The 20,601-nt window shown below is 38.7% G+C and overlaps 1 protein-coding gene across 3 annotated transcripts in view; it reads right to left on the bottom strand.

Moving 5' to 3' along the window:
* The window catches only part of LOC126262770 (uncharacterized), a 152,980-nt gene that overhangs the window by 25,582 nt on the left and 106,797 nt on the right, over positions 1–20,601 (bottom strand). For all 3 annotated transcript variants that reach the window (XM_049959583.1, XM_049959584.1, XM_049959585.1), the window contains exon 7: positions 8,190–8,326. In XM_049959583.1, coding sequence (XP_049815540.1) covers positions 8,190–8,326 — 137 coding nt within the window. The remainder of the gene's footprint in view (positions 1–8,189; positions 8,327–20,601) is intronic.

Below are 20,601 nucleotides of genomic sequence, written 5' to 3'. Positions count from 1 at the left end.
AGGAGAGAATAATTTTCAGTGTTACATGTGAAACGTATTACCACTATTTGCAGAAAATAATTCAGTGCTGTTGTTGGACTCTTGGCCTGAACATAACAACTGCTCTGTCTTTAGGAGGACAATAAAAAACCGTTAATATAATTGGGTTTCCACCCAGGACTAATAGTTTGATAAGCCTCTCAATAAAAAATATTTCAGCAGTGTAAAGCAATTTTCAGAAAGTTGTCAAACAAAATAATTTCCAATAGCTCTTTGTCATTTCAAGTTTACCAGCTGAACTGTATTCTTAAACTTCAAATTATTTCTGCATTGTCAGTTTGTATCAGTACATTTTATGAATTTGATTAAGTATGCCTGGCATGCAGCACAATATGCAGAGTGCTCATGACCACTTGTTACTCCATTCCAGTTCTGTCTAAATAAAACAAGTAATGACTCTGAAGTACCTGAGTGCATTGATTTTTCTGTTAACAGTTGTGCCTGATGTAAGGAAAATGTTACGCAGCACAATATGCAGAACAACACCCACGACCATTCCTTATTCCATTCCACTTCTGTCTAAATACAACTAGTAATGACTGTGAAATAATTGAATGCATTTATTTTTTAGTTAACTGATGTGCCTGGTGTAAGGAAAATGTTTGTTTTCTGCATGCAGTAACACTTCGTATTTTTGTGACGACTACAGGGAATAAACAAAGTGCTGTTTCATTGGTAAAATATACATTATTGAAAATTTTAACAATGGCGCAACTTGAATTATTATAAAATATTTAACGTCAATAAAGTTTAAAGTCCCAACTGATGGAAGTCATCTGTAATGTAACATCATATATTCACTTTGTTTTCTTTCCTCTGGTACTCACTTGCGTAACAATTACATATGCAAAAGTTTAGCTGTTGATATGAACTGCAAGTTGTTCAAAAAATTAATGACTGCAGACACTTTTGGTATAGTTTAACTGCTTAAAATTTGCATGTGTGCACTTTAGTCTGCTTGCTATACAGCGGTATGTTCTTTTGCCATGGCTACATCTGCTTATTCGTTGTTTGTGAGCAAGGCAGAAAGGGCTGTACAAACTGCTGTTATAAGTGGTTCTTGATGCAGAAAAATAAATAACTTTAACTTTTCTTTTTAAATTCGTGCAGTGCACCTTAGCAGCTAAAATTCTGACAGTTCATTTCTTTTGGTGAATTCTTCCTGCGTGGAAAATTTCAGGACAGGTTTCAAGTTGTCGGATTGGACCATTCCATTGTCAGTTCATTCTTCATTTCAACTACACACAGAAAGCGTTCAGTTATGTAATGTAACTTTTATCATATTCTATATTCCATTGTAATAATGTGATACGTTTGAAAGCAGTAGTTTACTAATATTGTTAAATGGCGGTTATTGAAGCTAAATTTGCATTTGGACTTTTCCCTCAAGGCTGTGGTTTAAGTATGATCTTCAAGTATGATCTTAAAATGGCATGTAATTTCCTGTGTAAAGAACTATGGCCCTAGATATGACATCCAATGAAAATACCTATTTAAAACAAACACTATTTCTGTATCACTTGCAGTCACCTCCCTCACATTTTACAGCACTTTTGCACAATCTATGAGGTGTTTTTGAGATGTCTTCAATGCAGTGCCTTAATTAAACTTCGTAGGATACAAGAATAAATATGAAAACCCCCAAATACATCACATTAGCCTTGCAAATATGTTCATTTGCTCCCAGCAGCCAATCACAGAACAGGATACTCAGCAGTACGCAAATATCAGTGTCTTCACATAACTATACTCCAAAGAATTTAAATTACGTTGCACAAGTAGTACGACAGCCTCTTATAGAATCAAGTTCATTGGTTTTATCAACTCATAACATAACCTGGATCCTGGGATAAGTTACAGATAATGCAGTCAACAAAATGTCACACACGAAATATAAAATAAAATGTTGAAATGTTCCATTTTCCCACCAGAAACATATTGGCTGAAATCGCATATCCTGTGCTGTGACTGGCTGATGTAAGCAAAGAGCGTAGGACCCATACTGATTTATGTGCTTATGAATTAACAGTGCAATATTTGGTGGATTTTGTATTTACACTTAACATCCTGCGAAAATATGCAGTTTAACTGATACACTGCATTACAGATCTCTCCACAATGTGATCTTTTATTTATTTATTCCACAAAAATATCGAGAAATGTAACATCACAGAATAAAACTGTTACTTCTTTTCCATTTTAAATTGCTTCATTAATGTGAGAAATGGAACTGTGATGAAACCACCAAGTTTTTAATGAATATGAAGGGACAAATAATTCAGGCTGAGGTAAAGGAAACACTGGAAGACACCTGGATTGTGCTTTCAAACTAGATAACAATTCTCATGGCCGTAATCAATTTCAAGTCTGTGGTAACAGCTCAAGGTTCATGCTTGAAGCGTAGCATAATAATGATGAACAAATAGTCTGTTATGTACATGTGAAATAGTAGATCTCAGAGATTAGATATTCCTAAAGGAACCCATAAACCCATTCATAATTTAATTGAACAGCAATTGTCAGGTAGTCTAGACACTGTCAAATATCAGTTGTGTGTTGAGAAGTCAATTTGTCTTTAGTATTCAAATATTCTGGTTGCTCCCCCTCCCCAACCATTGAAGCCTGCCTGGAACAGTTCCGTCCTCCGTCACAGCGGGACCCACCCCCTCTTCCTCAAAATCACCCTCTCCAAACTTTCCAGGAATTTCTGACTTCCAGCCTTGCCTCTCAATCCTTCTTAAAAAACCTTAATCCTACTCCCAACATCACCACTGCTGAAGCCCAGGCTATCCGTGATCTGAAGGCTGACCGATCCATCGTCATTCTTCCGGCGGACAAGGGTTCCACAACCGTGGTACTTGATCGTCGGGAGTATGTGGCTGAGGGACTGCGTCAGCTTTCAGACAACACTACATACAAAGTTTGCTAAGGTAATCCCATTCCTGATGTCCAGGCGGAGCTTCAAGGAATCCTCAGAACCTTAGGCCCCCCACAAAACCTTTCACCTGACTCCATCAACCTCCTGGCCCCACCAACACCCTGCACCCCTACCTTCTACCTTCTTCCTAAAATTCACAAACCCAATCATCCCGGCCGTCCCATTGTAGCTGGCTACCAAGCCCCCACAGAACGTATCTCTGCCTACGTAGATCAACACCTTCAACCCATTACATGCAGTCTCCCATCCTTCATCAAAGACACCAACCACTTTCTCGAATGCCTGGAATCCCTACCCAGTTTGTTACCCCCGAAAACCATCCTTGTAACCATTGATGCCACTTCCTTATACACAAATATTCCGCACGTCCAGGGCCTCGCTGCGATGGAGCACTTCCTTTCACGCCGATCACCTGCCACCCTACCAAAAACCTCTTTCCTCATTACCTTAGCCAGCTTCATCCTGACCCACAACTTCTTCACTTTCAAAGGCCAGACATACCAACAATTAAAGGGAACAGCCATGGGCACCAGGATGGCCCCCTCGTACGCCACACCAGGATGGCCCCCTTGTACGCCAACCTATTCATGGGTTGCTTAGAGGAAGCCTTCTTGGTTACCCAGGCCTGCCAACCCAAAGTTTGGTACAGATTTCTTGATGACATCTTCATGATCTGGACTCACAGTGAAGAAGAACTCCAGAATTTCCTATCCAACCTCAACTCCTTTGGTTTCATCAGATTCACCTGGTCCTACTCCAAATCCCATGCCACTTTCCTTGACGTTGACCTCCACCTGTCCAATGGCCAGCTTCACACGTCCGTCCACATCAAACCCACCAACAAGCAACAGTACCTCCATTATGACAGCTGCCACCCATTCCACATCAAACGGTCCCTTCCCTACAGCCTAGGTCTTCGTGGCAAATGAATCTGCTCCAGTCCAGAATCCCTGAACCATTACACCAACAACCTGAAAACAGCTTTCGCATCCCGCAACTACCCTCCCAACCTGGTACAGAAGCAAATAACCAGAGCCACTTCCTCATCTCCTCAAACCCAGAACCTCCCACAGAAGAACCCCAAAAATGCCCCACTTGTGACAGGACACTTTCCGGGACTGGATCAGACTCTGAATGTGGCTCTCCAGCAGGGATACGACTTCCTCAAATCCTGCCCTGAAATGAGATCCATCCTTCATGAAATCCTCCCCACTCCACCAAGAGTGTCTTTCCGCCAACCACCTAACCTTCGTAATCTGTTAGTTCATCCCTACGAAATCCCCAAACCACCTTCCCTACCCTCTGGCTCCTACCCTTGTAACCGACCCCGGTGTAAAACCTGTCCCATGCACCCTCCCACCACCACCTACTCCAGTCCTGTAACCCAGAAGGTGTACACGATCAAAGGCAGAGCCACGTGTGAAAGCACCCACGTGATTTACCAACTGACCTGCCTACACTGTGAAGCTTTCTATGTGGGAATGACCAGCAACAAACTGTCCATTCGCATGAATGGACACAGGCAGACAGTGTTTGTCGGTAATGAGGATCACCCTGTGGCTAAACATGCCTTGGTGCACGGCCAGCACATCTTGGCACAGTGTTACACCGTCCGGGTTATCTGGATACTTCCCACTAACACCAACCTGTCAGAACCCCGGAGATGGGAACTTGCCCTTTAGTATATCCTCTCTTCTCGTTATCCGTCAGGCCTCAATCTCCGCTAATTTCAATTTGCCGCCGCTCATACCTCACCTGTCTTTCAACAACATCTTTGCCTCTGCACTTCCGCCTCGACTGACATCTCTGCCCAAAACTCTTTGCCTTTACAAATGTCTGCTTGTGTCTGTGTATGTGCGGATGGATATGTGTGTGCGTGTGAGTGTATACCTGTCCTTTTTTCCCCCTAAGGTAAGTCTTTCCGCTCCCGGGATTGGAATGACTCCTTACCCTCTCCCTTAAAACCCACATCCTTTCGTCTTTCCCTCTCCTTCCCTCTTTCCTGATGAAGCAACCGTTTGTTGCGAAAGCTTGAATTTCGTGTGTATGTTTGTGTTTGTTTGTGTTTCTATCGACCTACCAGCACTTTCGTTCAGTAAGTCACATGCGAAAGCTTGAATTTTGTGTGTATGTTTGTGTGTCTATCAACCTGCCAGCACTTTCGTTTGGTAAGTCACATCATCTTTAATTTTTATACGTTTAACCTAAATTCCTTATATTTTCCTCAATACTGAAAAAAATGTGATAGTGATGTCAATAAATATAATGTAATTAACACAGGTATATTTCTGTTTTCAAGGTTGTTTTTGTGGTCTTCATTTTATATCACCTCTACTTCGACCATCATCAGTTAGTTTGCTGCCCAAATAGCAAAACTCATCTACTACTTTAAGTGTCTCATTTCTTACTCTAATTCCCTCAGCATCACCTGATTTAATTCAATTACATTCCATTACCCTTGCTTTGCTTTTGTTGATGTTCATCTTATATCCTTCTTTCAAGACCCTGTCCATCCCGTTCAATTGCTCTTCCAAGTCCTTTGTTGTCTCTGATAGAATTACAATGCTACTGGCAAACCTCAAAGTGTTTATTTCTTCTCAATGAATTTTAATTCCTATTCCAAATTTTTCTTTTGTTTCCTTTACTGCTTGCTCAACATACAGATTAAATAACATCGGGGTAGGCTAAACCCTCTCTCACTCCCTTCTCAACTACTGCTTCACTTTTGTGCACCTCAACTCTTATAACTGCCATCTGGTTTCTGCACAAATTGTAAATAACCTTTTGCTCCCTGTATTTCACCCCTGCCACTTTCAGAATTTGAAAGACAGTATTCCAGTCAACAGTTTTCAATATAAACCTGTAAAACAATAAACTAAAACAAAAAGGAAGTATACACAGTACTTCAAAAATAAGATGTCAATCAAAATTGCAAGTGAAAACAACGTTATATTTAGCACAAAATAGCACCAAATTTGGCAAAAAAATTAACACAAAATTTGGCCAAAAATAACACAAAATTTGCAAAAAACATAACGTTTAGCAAAAAACAACACCAAATATGACAAAAACCATTAAACTGTGCCAAAAAAAATTAAAAAATATTGAAATTGGCAAGAAGTAACACCAAAATCAGCAATATAATAAAATGTTTTTTTCTTGTCCCTGCCAACAACTTGTTCAGCATTTATGCTATACACAATGTTCACCTTCCAATTAATATTCTTTTTGGTGGCTATCTTGTAATTCCATACTTATATTATCATCTGTACTAGCTCTGGCTAGGATTTCGTATTCTGGAGTACTGGGGCTACAAATTGTGAAGCTGTTTTCTATAATTGTTGAACTAATTTTTCTCTGACTGTTACCAACAACTGAAGTAGTATGTTAAACAACAAATTTGTAACTGTGTAAAATATATTCAACTGTTTTCAAGGGTGTATTCTGCCAACTCCTGTCTTTTTCCCCACCTCAACCACTTGCACAAATTTCTTGCAGCTCACCTAAACAATGACCAAGTCAAGGATGTCGTATTAAACAAAGACCTTTTTACAGAAGATTCAAATGATAACTCAACTGCTTAGTCATCAATAAAAGGTAAAGTTTCTTTCCACCACAGCTCTCATTCTGAGTCCCAACACATAAGGCATTCCAATAATTTTTATGCAAAACTTCCAGACGTATTACAACAATACCGCACAGTAACATTTTCCACTATCTTACCAAAACCTAAAACCACTTCTGTGAGAATTCAGTTGCCAAATCTTTATCATAATACAACACTTAATTTCTGCCTGCATTATGTTTCTTAATACATCTAAATCCAACCAGTCATCATTTCGGTTGACAACCATCTTTCACTGTTCAAAAAGACAGCAGGTCATTCCAGATGACACCCAACTTCTATAGTTGGAGTCATGTATGATGGCAGTTGAGTTTAGGCTTTTTCTGTGCATCTACGTCACACATTCTCTGAAACCCAACGAGAATTCAGTAGTGTCCTGAGCACTCTCACCTGAATGCCATAGTTTATGCGAGCATTATAAGTTATCATAGTAGTGCATTTTTATTCCATTTGTTGCGAGTTGTCATCACTGATGATGGTGGTAAGTGACACACTCTGCATAAGCAAGCGAGACATAATTTTCTTCAAGCAGAAAGCACGTGCATTTCAATACCACAACTGTTACTTGAAATCGACAATAATAATGCAATCCTCGCCTTGAATGTGCGAACCGCCATCGTTCATGGATCGGACTATAGTTTTCAAAGAAATCTCTCTTCTTTCTATTTCATACTTTTGACATGTCTCAGCTCTATGAATTCTACTGATCCAATCAACTTAGCCCAATTTTTTTGCGAATCTCTTCAACAGCTGAATGTTTCCTTTTTACTTTCTTCCCATTTTCTTTGCTATTTATGAACCACTCTTATAATCTCTTTTTCTTGCTTATCTAAGGTATCTGTCCATCTATACAATTGACGTCTGCCTCTATTTGGCAGCAAGCTTTTTATTTTGTAACAAAAAGCAATTGTCATATTTAAATATAATTTTTCCATTTTTTATTGGGAACTGATTGGTAAGTTACAGATGTAAAAGACTCTCTACATAATGAGAGTGTGGCTAAAACATTTATCACATCCCACATCTTTTTACAGATGACTCGATCATGTCAAAGTCTTTCTCATGTTAGGTGTCCTAATCCTACATCATCATTATCACAGTCTGGAAGTACAAATTGCTTGTAAATTCATGAGCATATAGGATATAGCACATCTGTAGTTTAACATGATACTATAACTAGGATTGATAGGATATTAGCTCAATGAGACAAGGAGAGAATCACTTGTCTTTCTTCAATGTGCCATCTCACGATTTGTACAAAATGATTTAAGGAGCTGAACAAAACCCGAATCAAGATGGTCAGGTAGAGATCTGAATCGAAAGTTGAATCCTTACTCATTTTCACAATCATTACAACTTTACACTATAAAATACATGTCTAAACTGCACCATTTGGAAATTGCAATGCACATTAAACTTTACTACAGTAGGTCCCAAATAATGTGGTAAAATCTCACTTTAACCCACTTTATTTTGTACCACTTGTCTTAAGTTACTTGCAACACCAAACGGTTACAGTGGGGTAGAACTTTATGTGAAAAAACCTCAAGAAATTATGTAACACATATCAATTATTCTTTTACATACCTGTATGTCAAATGGCAATGAATTTCCAATGAAACTTGTGAACCCTTTGTCAACAGATTGTTCATCTTGTATTACAACAGTCTTACTGGGCTGCGAATTAGAAGTACAGTCGTTCAGAAAACTGTTAGTGGGCAGCTCTGGAATCAAGACAAAGGAAAAAAATTAACAATCTTTTGATAGTAGAATGTTACAGACATCCAAATGTTTGCTAGTAATTTCATTAACACGTAAATCTACTAATAAAATTATATTAATTTTTACAGGACTACTGACTGTTACACAATCCATTTATCTAATTACACATTAAAGGAATGCAATGAAATTACAAAAATGCACGCAGTGCAGTACAAGGCACTACAACTAAATTTAAGTTGTACTCTGACAAGCAGAAGCTATGAAGTTTCTCACACAAGAGTAACTGCAACTTGCCACTTCCTACATTTATATTCAATGTTAACAAATTAACCTTCTCAGAAATGCTTTTCCTGCTATTGCCAGTTTGCATTTTATATACTGTTTATTTCTGCCACTGTTAGTTATTTTCCTGTCAAAATAGCAAAACTCTTCCATTACTTTTACTGTCTTATTTCCTAATCTAATTCCTTCAGTATTCATTTAATTTGACTATAAAATAATGCTCCACTTCTGTTTTTGTTCATGTTAATTTTTCTGATGAGGAGACATCCCCAGTGGTGGGATAAACTTTTTGAAACAATCTACACAACGGTACGTCCAAGGAATCACAGCCTGCAGCCTCTCACCCTGGTGGATCCTTGTTTGCAGGTGATTGACGAAAAAAAAATTTTTTCAGAATTTTGTTGATGCTCTATAACTACTAAAGATAGCATTAATGTACAGATTGGTTGAATAGTGTAATGGTTACAGTACTGACACATGCAAAAGACTGTGGATTCAAATCTTGTCAGGCATTTCGAAATTTTTTATTTTTAAATCTTTATGGAAATGACTTTGACCATCATTTTTATTCAATTAATTGGTTTAAATGTAATTTTCTTTCGTATTCCTCTGTCGTGTCGTGTTAGTCAACATATGAAATACAAATTTTCTCTCTTTTTCTTCCTATCAATCTTTTCCCACTTGCAATTTTTGTCCATGTGGTTTTGATTATTTTTATGTGTTAACATCAATTTAATTTCTTCCATTTTCATCATCTACATTCATGTTAATGATTCATTATTTCTATTTCTCATTTTGCTTGAATTTCATTTTTTTTATATTCCAGCTTCCGTTTAAACCATCGTCCTTTTTATTTTGTCTAAGTTCCAATAAGAATTTATGTTTTGAATGTCTGTATGATGACTGTTTTCCAAAATGATATACATCTTGTAACAAAAATACATTCCTGACTCTATTGCATGGTCCATATAAATAGATTATTTCATCTTTTGTTTTTTTACCAACAGATCACCATTTCCAAATGTTTAAACATCGTGATGAATAAATCAAAATACTTAAAACTATGAATATAATAGAGGGAAACATTCCACGTGGGAAAAATGTGTGTGTGTGTGTGTGTGTGTGTGTGTGTGTGTGTGTGTGTGTGTGTGTGTGCGCGCGCGCGCGCGCGAGTGTATACCTGTCCGTTTTTCCCCCTAAGGTAAGTCTTTCCGCTCCCGGGATTGGAATGACTCCTTACACTCTCCCTTAAAACCCACATCCTTTCATCTTCCCCTCTCCTTCCCTCTTTCCTGACGAAGCAACCGTTGGTTGCGAAAGCTTGAATTTTGTGTGTATGTTTGTTTTTGTTTGTGTGTCTATTCACCTCCCAGCACTTTCGTTTGGTAGGTCACATCATCTTTGTTTTTGTATATAAAATACTTAAACTGTTTTTTTTTTTTTTTTTTTTTTCCCCACACACAGATCACCATTTTCAAATGTTTGAACATCGTGATGAATAAGTAAAAATATTTAAATTCAAATAAACAAAGAATCGAAGTGGAAAAGAATGACACGAAGGAAAAACAAGAGTAAATGAGGAAGTTAATACGTTGACTAAAATGATGTGACAAAGAAATATAAATTAAAAATGTGTGTAAACATAGTAATCAGAGTTATTTCCATAAAGATTTAGAACTAAAAAATTTCAAAATACCTGACAAGATTTAACCCCCACAACCTTTTGCTTATGAGATCAGCACCTTAACCATTACACTACACACACAATTCGTAAATACATATTATTATTAAGTCCATACACTATCATGAGAAATTCTGATTCCCCCCAGACGAGGGACCACCAGGCAGAGTGGCTGCAGTGTATGATTCTTTGGACCCTAACTGACAGCGCCGTACAGATTGTTTCAAAAAAGACAATCCCACTGCTGGGGGACCTCTCCTTGTGAGACAGTATCCATTTCTTCATGGCAGATTAAAACTATGTGTTGGACCGACACTCAAACTCAGGACCTTCGCCTTTTGCAGACAAGTGCTCTACCATCGGAGTTACCCAAGCACGACTCACGATCCGTCCTCACAGCTTTAATTCTGGCAGTACCTCACCTCCTCGTCCTTGCTGTAAGCACGGGCCCACGAAATGCAAAGGTCTTGAGTTCGAGTCTTGGGCCGGCACATAGTTTTAATCTTCCAGGAAGTTTCATATCAGCGCACACTCCACTGCAAAGTGAAAATTTCATTCTGGGAACTGTCCATTTCATTCAACTTGTCTTCCAAGTCCTTTACCATCTTTGGCAGAACTGCAATGTTATCGGCACACCTCAAAGTTTTTTATTTAATATTTATGTATTCAATTGATTATTCCCCTTTAGGAGAGAGTGACTGAAATTGAATTCATGATTTTATTTATTTATGTTTTCCCCCTAACTCTTCCAGAAACTCTTCATCCTCCCACAATGTTCTCTCTTCTATTTGTCTGTCCCCATTTTACCAGGTTGTTGCATTGTTCTTTGCCCAAACTTCACATTCACAATTTTACTCTGGCACTCGTCGCCGTCTTCGTGATTTTCTATGTTTATCTGTTGCACGTCCCTCTGGATCTGCTTCAGCCACTCCGTGCTGCATTAACTCTTTGTGATGATGTCGAGTAGTTTCTTTCCTGGTCTGGTGTTCTCCATCCTGTATATGTGTGTGTAGAACTTTTCTCGGCGTTTCCTGATTTATTTATTTATTTATTTTTTCCTCCTTTAACTTTAATTTCTTAGGTTACACTGCAACCCTGTTTCACTACCTTCTCAGCTACAGCTTATCATGCATGTCCTCCACCTCTTCGAACTGCAGTCAGGTTTCTGTATAGGGCTGGTGATACTGTTTTAATTATCAACTTAAAAAAATCAAGCTACAACCTTGACACTTGGTGATGGCATTGGTTCTTCTCTACATACTCACCCACAAATGTGAAACATTTTTTTTCCAAACAATGAATGTCTTGGTGGACAATGAATCTGCATTTTGGCTGCCAGGAAACTTTCCACCTTGAAAACCATCCTGTCATCACTCTGGAAATACCAACCAAGCAACTGTTTCTTCATCTTAGGAAAGAAGTATAAGTCACTGGGTGCTATGTTATGAGAATATGGAGGGTGAGGCAAAATCTGATAGCCAAAAGAAGAACCAGTGTGCATTAACCATTCCCTTTGAAGAAGGAGCTGGGGCATTATCCTGGAACAGGGAACCCCCCCCCCCCCCCCCCCCTCCGATTGCTTCCTGCAATGCTTTGTTCTGACAACCTCCAGGAAACACATCCGCTGATTTTGGTAGTAAACTCCAGTGACGGTTTGTCCGTCAAAAGTATGATCTCTTATCTCTACACCATGTAAATCCGAAAAAAACATTCAGCATCACCATGCTGAATGATGGTCTTCCCCATTTTCAGTAAATGTGAATCCACATGTTTACTTTGTTCCTTTGTCTCGTGGTCATAATGGCACACCAAGCATTTGTTTATAGTGATTATAAATTAATCTGAACTGATGTGACACAGATGCAACATTTTTGCTGCTACCTTGGTTCAACAGGTCTTGGTGTAAGTAGTTGTGGAACATATCACGTGGTGACCTGTGTCATGTCCAAAATGTCGTACTACACCTTGTAAACTCATCCATGACCGATTTGTAAAAACTTTTCCGTACTGCCTCAATTGTGACATGCTGCTCTTCAAGCAGCATGGCCTCTTCACAGGCAGGTGGGCTGCCACTTCATTCTCCATCATTCAGACTTGGTTAACCAGAAAGAGTGTCTGCACCACCTAACCACTGTGTAATATGCATTTCCACCAACTCAGCATGTACTATGAAGGTGTCGTTCCCCATCATATGCAGAAAATGAATCGTCACACGATATTCCACTTTATCAAATCATTTCCCCACTTTGATTTAGTTCCTCTACAAGCATGCCACAGTACTTCAGTGTGGGAATTTCAATATGTACTGAGACTGCAGACATGTACCTGCAAACAAACAAACGAACAATGACATAACACAAGGGAAAGGCAACCACTCATCTAGAATGGACTGATGCACAGAGCACAGTAATATATAACAGAAAACAGCATTCACACCAGTTTTCGACCATTAGCTCTTTTTTCAGCAATAGCACATACTTTGACACAAACAACCACACAGAAATTCACACACACATTCCTTTGGCACAGCTAAAGTCCAGCTATAGGCAAGTGGTTGTCTTTCCCTCATGCATACTGCTCCATCCAGTAATTTTGATTATTGGTAAAAAATTATTTACATAAATTTATTGTTTCAAGGTGATGATTAGAATTTTGTGACCACCCCTCTTACAAGTTATAGATAATCTTCCATTCCCAGATAACATCAGAATTTCAATGAGTTTTTTCTATTCAAACAGATGTTATAAATGTAAATTTCCCCTTCTTAAATCTTTCTTCTAGGTTTAACACTAGGACTGCCGAGTGGTCAATTTGACCACATTACATGTATATTTGAAAACAGATTATTTAAAGATTGTTGTGAGTCACTCCCTGGATTTATTCTTAGCACTCGTCAACAATGTACTAAATATGTTAGTTACTGAAGTTTATTTGCATTGCTTGAATTTAAAAGCTCAACAATGCAATATGTCATTATTGTTTGCTATTGGGTTTCGCATAAACAAGACTAATTATTTGAGTACTGGTCTCAGAGCAGTAGACATGGCTCAGATGTCACAGCGATACAAACCACGGCCAAGGCCACTTTCAGATGAAGAAATTGTCACACTTTTGTATGATCCTGAAGTTGAGGACCTTGTGGAGGATTCTACAGATGAAGATTACCAACCTGTCACTAATGTGGATAGTGACAGCTCCGAGACTGAAGATGAAGGTAATTTACATTCACTTATATTATTATTATTATTATTATTATTATTGTTGTTGTTGTTGTTGTTGTTATTATTATTGTTACCATATGAATCATGATCGCTATTATAACAGAGCTGACACTTCTACTGCTACTTCTGTTACTGCTATTTTATTGTGTGGTATGTTATCTTTATAATGAGTTGTAGCTTTCTAATTGTCTCTTTCCTCATGCAGTTGCTGAACCAGGACCAAGCAGTAATACAAACAATGCTAGATAAGGACCTACCCTGGGTAAAAAAAGAACTGCACCTCTTGTAAGTGGATCAATACAGAATCGACGTAGAAGAGGAGAACGAAGTGAGGGTTCACTTCCAGAACCTGGCACAAAACTCCTGGGAAAGGACGGGATCACAGACCGGACGGTAGCAGACTTCGGTGTTACTACTCCAGGTAGGATAGGTCAACAGAATATATTCAAAGAAACACGGGGACCTACTCCACAAGCAAAGAGGCATGTCCAAAATGATAATGTTTTGAGTGCCTGGCGCCTTTTAGTTGATCAATCAATGTTGAAACACATAAAGAAATGCACAGAAGCAGAGGCACAATGGCTTCTTGGAAATGATTCCTGGAGCTGGCATTTAGAAGAATTAGATGCATTTGTTGCTTTATTATATGTTTGTGGTGCACTAGGTGCCAAATGTATTGAAGTAGATGAGTTGTGGTCGAAAAAGTGGGGAGCCCCATTTTTCACTGACACAATGAGCAGAAACAGGTTTCGAGAAGTTATGAAATATTTGTTTTTTGAGGAAAAAAAAAATACAAGGTCGGAACGTTTGAAAAGTGACAAATTTGCACTTATATCAACTACTTGCATGCAGCTTTACTGTATGGTTAAAAGATGATGGCATTCTCTTGGGTAAAACATTCCGGAGGTAAAATAGTCCCCCATTAGGCTCTCCAGGTGGGGACTACTCAGGAGGACATCATTATCAAGAGAAAGAAAACTGGCTTTCTACGGATCGGAGCGTGGAATGTCGGATCCCTTAATCAAGTAGGTAGGTTAGAAAATTTAAAAATGGGAAACAGATAGGTTAAAGTTAGATATAGTAGGAATTAGTGAAGTTCGCTGGCAGGAGGAACAAGACTTTTGGTCAGGCGAATACAGGGTTATAAATACAAAATCAAATAGGGGTATTGCAGGAGCCAGTTTAATAACGAATAAAAAAAATAGGAGTGCGGGTAAGCTACTACAAACAGCACAGTGAACGCATTATTGTGGCCAAGATAGACACGAAGTCCATGCCTACTACAGTAGTACAAGTTTATATGCCAACTAGCTCTGCAGATGACGAAGAAATTGAAGAAATGTATGATGAAATAAAAGAAATTATTCAGATAGTGAAGGGAGACGAAAATTTAATAGTCATTGGTGACTGGAATTCGGTAGTAGGAAAAGGGAGGGAAGGAAACGTAGTAGGTGAATATGGATTGGGGCTAAGAAATGAAAGAGGAAGCCGCCTGGTAGAATTTTGCACAGAGCACAACTTAATCATAGCTAACACTTGGTTCAAGAATCATAAAAGAAGGTTGTATACATGGAAGAACCCTGAAGATACTAAAAGGTATCAGATAGATTATATAATGGTAAGACAGAGATTTAGGAACCAGGTTTTAAATTGTAAGACATTTCCAGGGGCAGATGTGGACTCTGACCACAATCTATTGGTTATGACCTGTAGATTAAAACTGAAGAAACTGCAAAAAGGTGGGAATTTAAGGAGATGGGACCTGGATAAACTGAAAGAACCAGAGGTTGTACAGAGTTTCAGGGAGAGCATAAGGGAACAATTGACAGGAATGGGGGAAAGAAATACAGTAGAAGAAGAATGGGTAGCTTTGAGGGATGAACTAGTGAAGGCAGCAGAGGATCAAGTAGGTAAAAAGACGAGGGCTAGTAGAAATCCTTGGGTAACAGAAGAAATACTGAATGTAATTGATGAAAGGAGAAAATACAAAAATGCAGTAAATGAAGCAGGCAAAAAGGAATACAAACGTCTCAAAAATGAGGCGACAGGAAGTGCAAAATGGCTAAGCAGGGATGGCAAGAGGACAAATGTAAGGATTAGAGGCTTATCTCACTAGGGGTAAGATAGATACTGCCTACAGGAAAATTAAAGAGACCTTTGGAGAAAAGAGAACCACTTGTATGAATATCAAGAGCTCCGATGGAAACCCAGTTGGGAAGATGGAAGTAGTATATAGAGGGCCTATACAAGGGAGAGGAACTTAAAAGCAACATTACAGAAAGGGAAGAGGATGTAGATGAAAATGAGATGAGAGGTATGATACTGTAAGAAGAATATGACAGAGCACTGAAAGGCCTAAGTAAAAAAAAGGCCCACAGCATATACAATGTTCCGTAAGAACTACTGATAGCCTTGGTAGAATCAGCCATGACAAAAGTATTCAACCTGGTGTGTAAGATGTATAAGATAGGTGAAATACCCTCAGACTTCAAGAAGCGTGTAATAATTCCAGTTACAATCAAAGCAGATGCTGGCAGGTGTGAATATCACCAAATTATCAGTTTAATAAATCAAACAAGATACTAAATGACGAATGGAAAAAACTGACAGAAGCCGACGTCGGGGAAGATCGAAACCAGACGTCATTTATAAAGAGTCAAAATGCAGTGGTTTAGAAGGGAGTGAGACAAGGTTGTAGCCTATTCCCACTGTTATTCAATCTGTACATTGATCAAGCAGTAAAAAATATTGGGAAGGAATTAAATTCAGGGAGAGGACGTAAAAACTTTGAGGTTTGCCAATGACTTTCTGTCAGAGACAGCAAAGGACTTGGAAGAGCAGTTGAACAGAATGGACAGTGTCTTGAAAGGAGGATATAAGATGACCATCAACAATGGAGAAACGAGGATAATAGAATATAGGCAAATTAAATCAGGCGATGCTGAGGACATTAGATCATGAAATGAGACATTAAAATTAGTAGGTGAGTTTTATATTTGGGCAACAAAATAACTGATGATGGCAAAAATGTAGAGAGGGTATAAAATATAAACTGCCAATGGCAAGAAAAGCATTTCTGAAGACGAAAAATTTGTTAACATCAAATATAGATTTCAGGGCTAGGAAGCCTTTTCTGAAGATATTTGTCTAAGTGTAGCCATGTATCGAAGTGAAACAAGGACAATAAATAAGAAGAAAATGGAGGCTTTTGAAATGTGGTGTTACAGAATAATGCTCAAGATCAGATGTGTAAATCGTGTAACTAATGAAGAGGTACTAAACAGCATCAGAAATACAAGAAATTTGTGGCACAGCTTTACGAAAATAAGGGACTGGTTGACAGGACACATTCCAAGACATGAAGGGATCACCAATTTACTATCAGCAGGGAGTGTTGGGGGTAGAAATAATAGAGAAGACCAAAAAATTAACACAGTAAGAAGATTTGGAGGATGTGGGCTGCAGTGGTTATTCAGAAATAAATAGGCTTACACAAGAGCTGCATCGAGAGTTGCATCAAACTAATCTTTGGGCTGAAGACGACGACGACGACGACCACCACCACCACCACCACCACCACCACAACAACAACAACAACCACCATTACACAATGTATCTGAAACATTTCAATGTCTCTATCTCTCTTTCACGTTCACAACCTTCTTTCAAGATTCTTAAGCCAAGTGTTAGCAAATATTAAATTTGTTCTCTGTGCAAAATTCTATGACACAGCTTCATCATTCTTTCCTTTTGCCCAGTGAATACTCTCCAACTAATTTTTTCTCGCTCTTCCTTTTTCTACTATTGAATTCCAGTCAGTCATCGCAATTATGTTTCATCTCCCTTAAAAATATGAATACTGGATAAATAGATACATTCAGAATTTTACAAACAATCACTGTTAAATTTCAGCTTCTTTACCATAGAAATTTCAAAGTTTCTTTAGTACAAAAATGAAATTCCTATTACACTGCCTCGATGAAAACATATGTTTGCTCCTACTTTATCACTTCATATCTCCATTCATGAGACACATGGTCATGTCATTGTCAACCACTTCCTTTCTCTTTAGCCCTACACCGTCACGTTTTTTCTTTGAATTTTCGGCACGGTTGCAACAGCTCATGGAAGAGGATGCGTTCAGTGTGAAACTTGTTTTCAGTGATGAAGCAACATTTTTTCTTAATGGTGAAGTGAACAGACACAATGTGCGAATCTGGGCGGTAGAGAATCCTCACGCATTCGTGCAGCAAATTCGCAATTCACCAAAAGTTAACGTGTTTTGTGCAATCTCACGGTATAATGTTTACGGCCCCTTTTTCTTCTGCGAAAAAAACGTTACAGGACACGTGTATCTGGAAAATTGGCTCATGCCACAACTGGAGACTGACAGCGCCGACTTCATCTTTCAACAGGATGGTGCTCCACCGCACTTCCATCATGATGTTCGGCATTTCTTAAACAGGAGATTGGAAAACCGATGGATCGGTCATGGTGGAGATCATGATCAGCAATTCATGTCATGGCCTCCACACTCTCCCGACTTAACCCCATGTGATTTCTTTCTGTGGGGTTATGTGAAAGATTCAGTGTTTAAACCTCCTCTACCAAGAAACGTGCCAGAACTGCGAGCTCGCATCAACGATGCTTTTGAACTCATTGATGGGGACATGCTGCGCCGAGTGTGGGAGGAACTTGATTATCACCTTGATGTCTGCTGAATCACTAAAGGGGCACATATCGAACATTTGTGAATGCCTAAAAAAACTTTTTGAGTTTTTGTATGTGTGTGCAAAGCATTGTGAAAATATCTCAAATAATAAAGTTACTGTAGAGCTGTGAAATCGCTTCAATCATTTGTAATAACCCTGTATATAGGACACACAATGAGTATGAACATTTTAAAAGATTCGTTGCCAAGTGATATATTTTAGCAATCAACGAGAGAAAAAAATGTGTTTCTGTGAGAGCATTAGTTTTTGAGATATGATGTGGTAAGTTTAAAGCTGTTTACGAATGGGAAAAATCTAATATGTTTTTAAAAAATTAATGTAACTCTTTCTCTAATAAAACTAAGATTTTTGACATGCCGAGAGAGACTACAGAAGCCTACACTGTACTTAAACTTGATTTTTGTGGGAGATAGAGCCTTTAAAGAGATTTTCTATTGCTGCAGAGAGTGGTGCGCTGTGGTGACTGCTTTCAGACTGTAATTGAAATGACAATGCTGCAAGTTTGGAGGTTAAACAACACACAGCAACTACTTTAAATCAGACTATAGATTACTAAATGTGTCTAGAAGGTTCTACAAATTGTTAATACATGAAAGTCTACAGTTTAGAAAATTTATTAGCATGAGCAATGACAAATTAGTAACAAACTTTTTGTTGAAATAAGTTAGTAATGTAATAACTATCATGTTAAATAATCATTACTATGGCTTGCAAGAAGGTAAAGAACTTGTTGAAGTAAAATATAAAAATATTTTATGTAGGGTTAAAATAACCCGTTTTCACCATTTAAAAAAGCCAGAAACTCTGCCATTCTAGTGTCACGGCACTGACTATGGAAGACAAGAATCAACATTTAAAACTGACACCAGAACACAGGTTTAAGATGAGAGAGAGAGAGAGAGAGAGAGAGAGAGAGAGAGAGAGAGAGAGAGTCACACTGATATGGAGGCAGACAACAGAGTTTATGTAACAAGATTCAACAAATGGATATTTGAATATGTCGAGTTAGGTGTTGCCAAATACAGTATAACCCAGCTTACGTTTCCCCACCGTTTATGACATTTATTTATGCGTCCCATCATATTTCCAATGCCCACAATGTTAATTTTCACCTCATTTTGTTTCAACATATTTACAGTTTTCCCGCAATTAAGAAAAAATGACGCTGGCATGATGCTGGCCATCAAGCAGTGTTTACATGTGGTTAAGTTTCTTGACACCAGGGCACTCTACTCAGCAAATTTGAACCAGTAAACATGTAAAAGATGGAAAAAAATCTCCCACCGCTGCCAAGTTCTATTTGGCATGGTGGCTGATTAGATTAACTAGGTTCATTCGAATGAAAATATCATTTCCATTTCCATACTGTCTCTAATGCGAAAATACATTTTTGTGATTGTTATGATCATCGTGACACCTTTGTCGAACCATATTTAGTGTGTTTCGGCGTATGGCCACTTGGAGCGCTAGTTGACACCGTCATTCACTTTGCGTTGCTCAAATTGTTTTAGTTTAAACACAGTGCCGGTTACGTATTTTATTCATGTTGAGCAAAACATGTTTTGAGAATTTATTCTCATTGTGAAGTGCAGTATTTACTTATGTATTTTCTGTGATGTTACACAAGCAAACAATGCGAGTGATAGTTTGCATGTGGTGAAATCATCCAAGCATATGCCCCACAGGTGGGGTGTACAAAAAAGGAGAAGGAGGAATTTGAAGATGACATGCAAAAGCAGCTAAATGGAGGTAATCAGATTATAATAGGGGACCTCAATGCACATGTCGGCACAGACAGGAAAGGGTTCGAGGAGATAATGGGACCAGAGGGCTGGTGGAACCGAAATAGAGAAGGAAAATTGTTGCTGGAATTCTGCAAGAGGAATGGGCTGGCGATCACAAATTCCTGGTACAAGAAGAGAAGTAGCCACAAAATAACTTGGTACAGTGGAGACTGGTCCCAAACTTCAGTAGTAGACTATGTACTAGTGGATAGGCAGATGATGAGCAGCCTCACAGATGTTAAGGTCATTCCATCTGAGGCCTTAGACAGTGACCATCGGCTGTTGGTAGCCGCCCTGAGAGAGAAAAAAGATAGGAGGGCAACAGATATACAGGAGAAAAGGTTGAAGACATGGACGCTGAAAGAGGATGAACGGAGGACCCAGTACCAGACACTGATCAGGAAGAAGCTGCCAAAGGTAGATCAGAGAACAGTGGAAGAAGAATGGGGAGATTTTAAGAGGGCTCTAGTTGAGGCAGCTGAGACTGTGTGCGGAAGAACTAGCACAAAGAGGAGAAGTAAGGAAACCCCATGGTGGAACAACATATGTAAAGAGGCAGTACTTCGAAAGAACAAA

The sequence above is a fragment of the Schistocerca nitens genome, chromosome 6, assembly GCF_023898315.1.
Source record: "Schistocerca nitens isolate TAMUIC-IGC-003100 chromosome 6, iqSchNite1.1, whole genome shotgun sequence".
Lineage (NCBI taxonomy): Eukaryota > Metazoa > Arthropoda > Insecta > Orthoptera > Acrididae > Schistocerca > Schistocerca nitens.
This window is presented reverse-complemented; position numbering and strand designations above follow the sequence as displayed.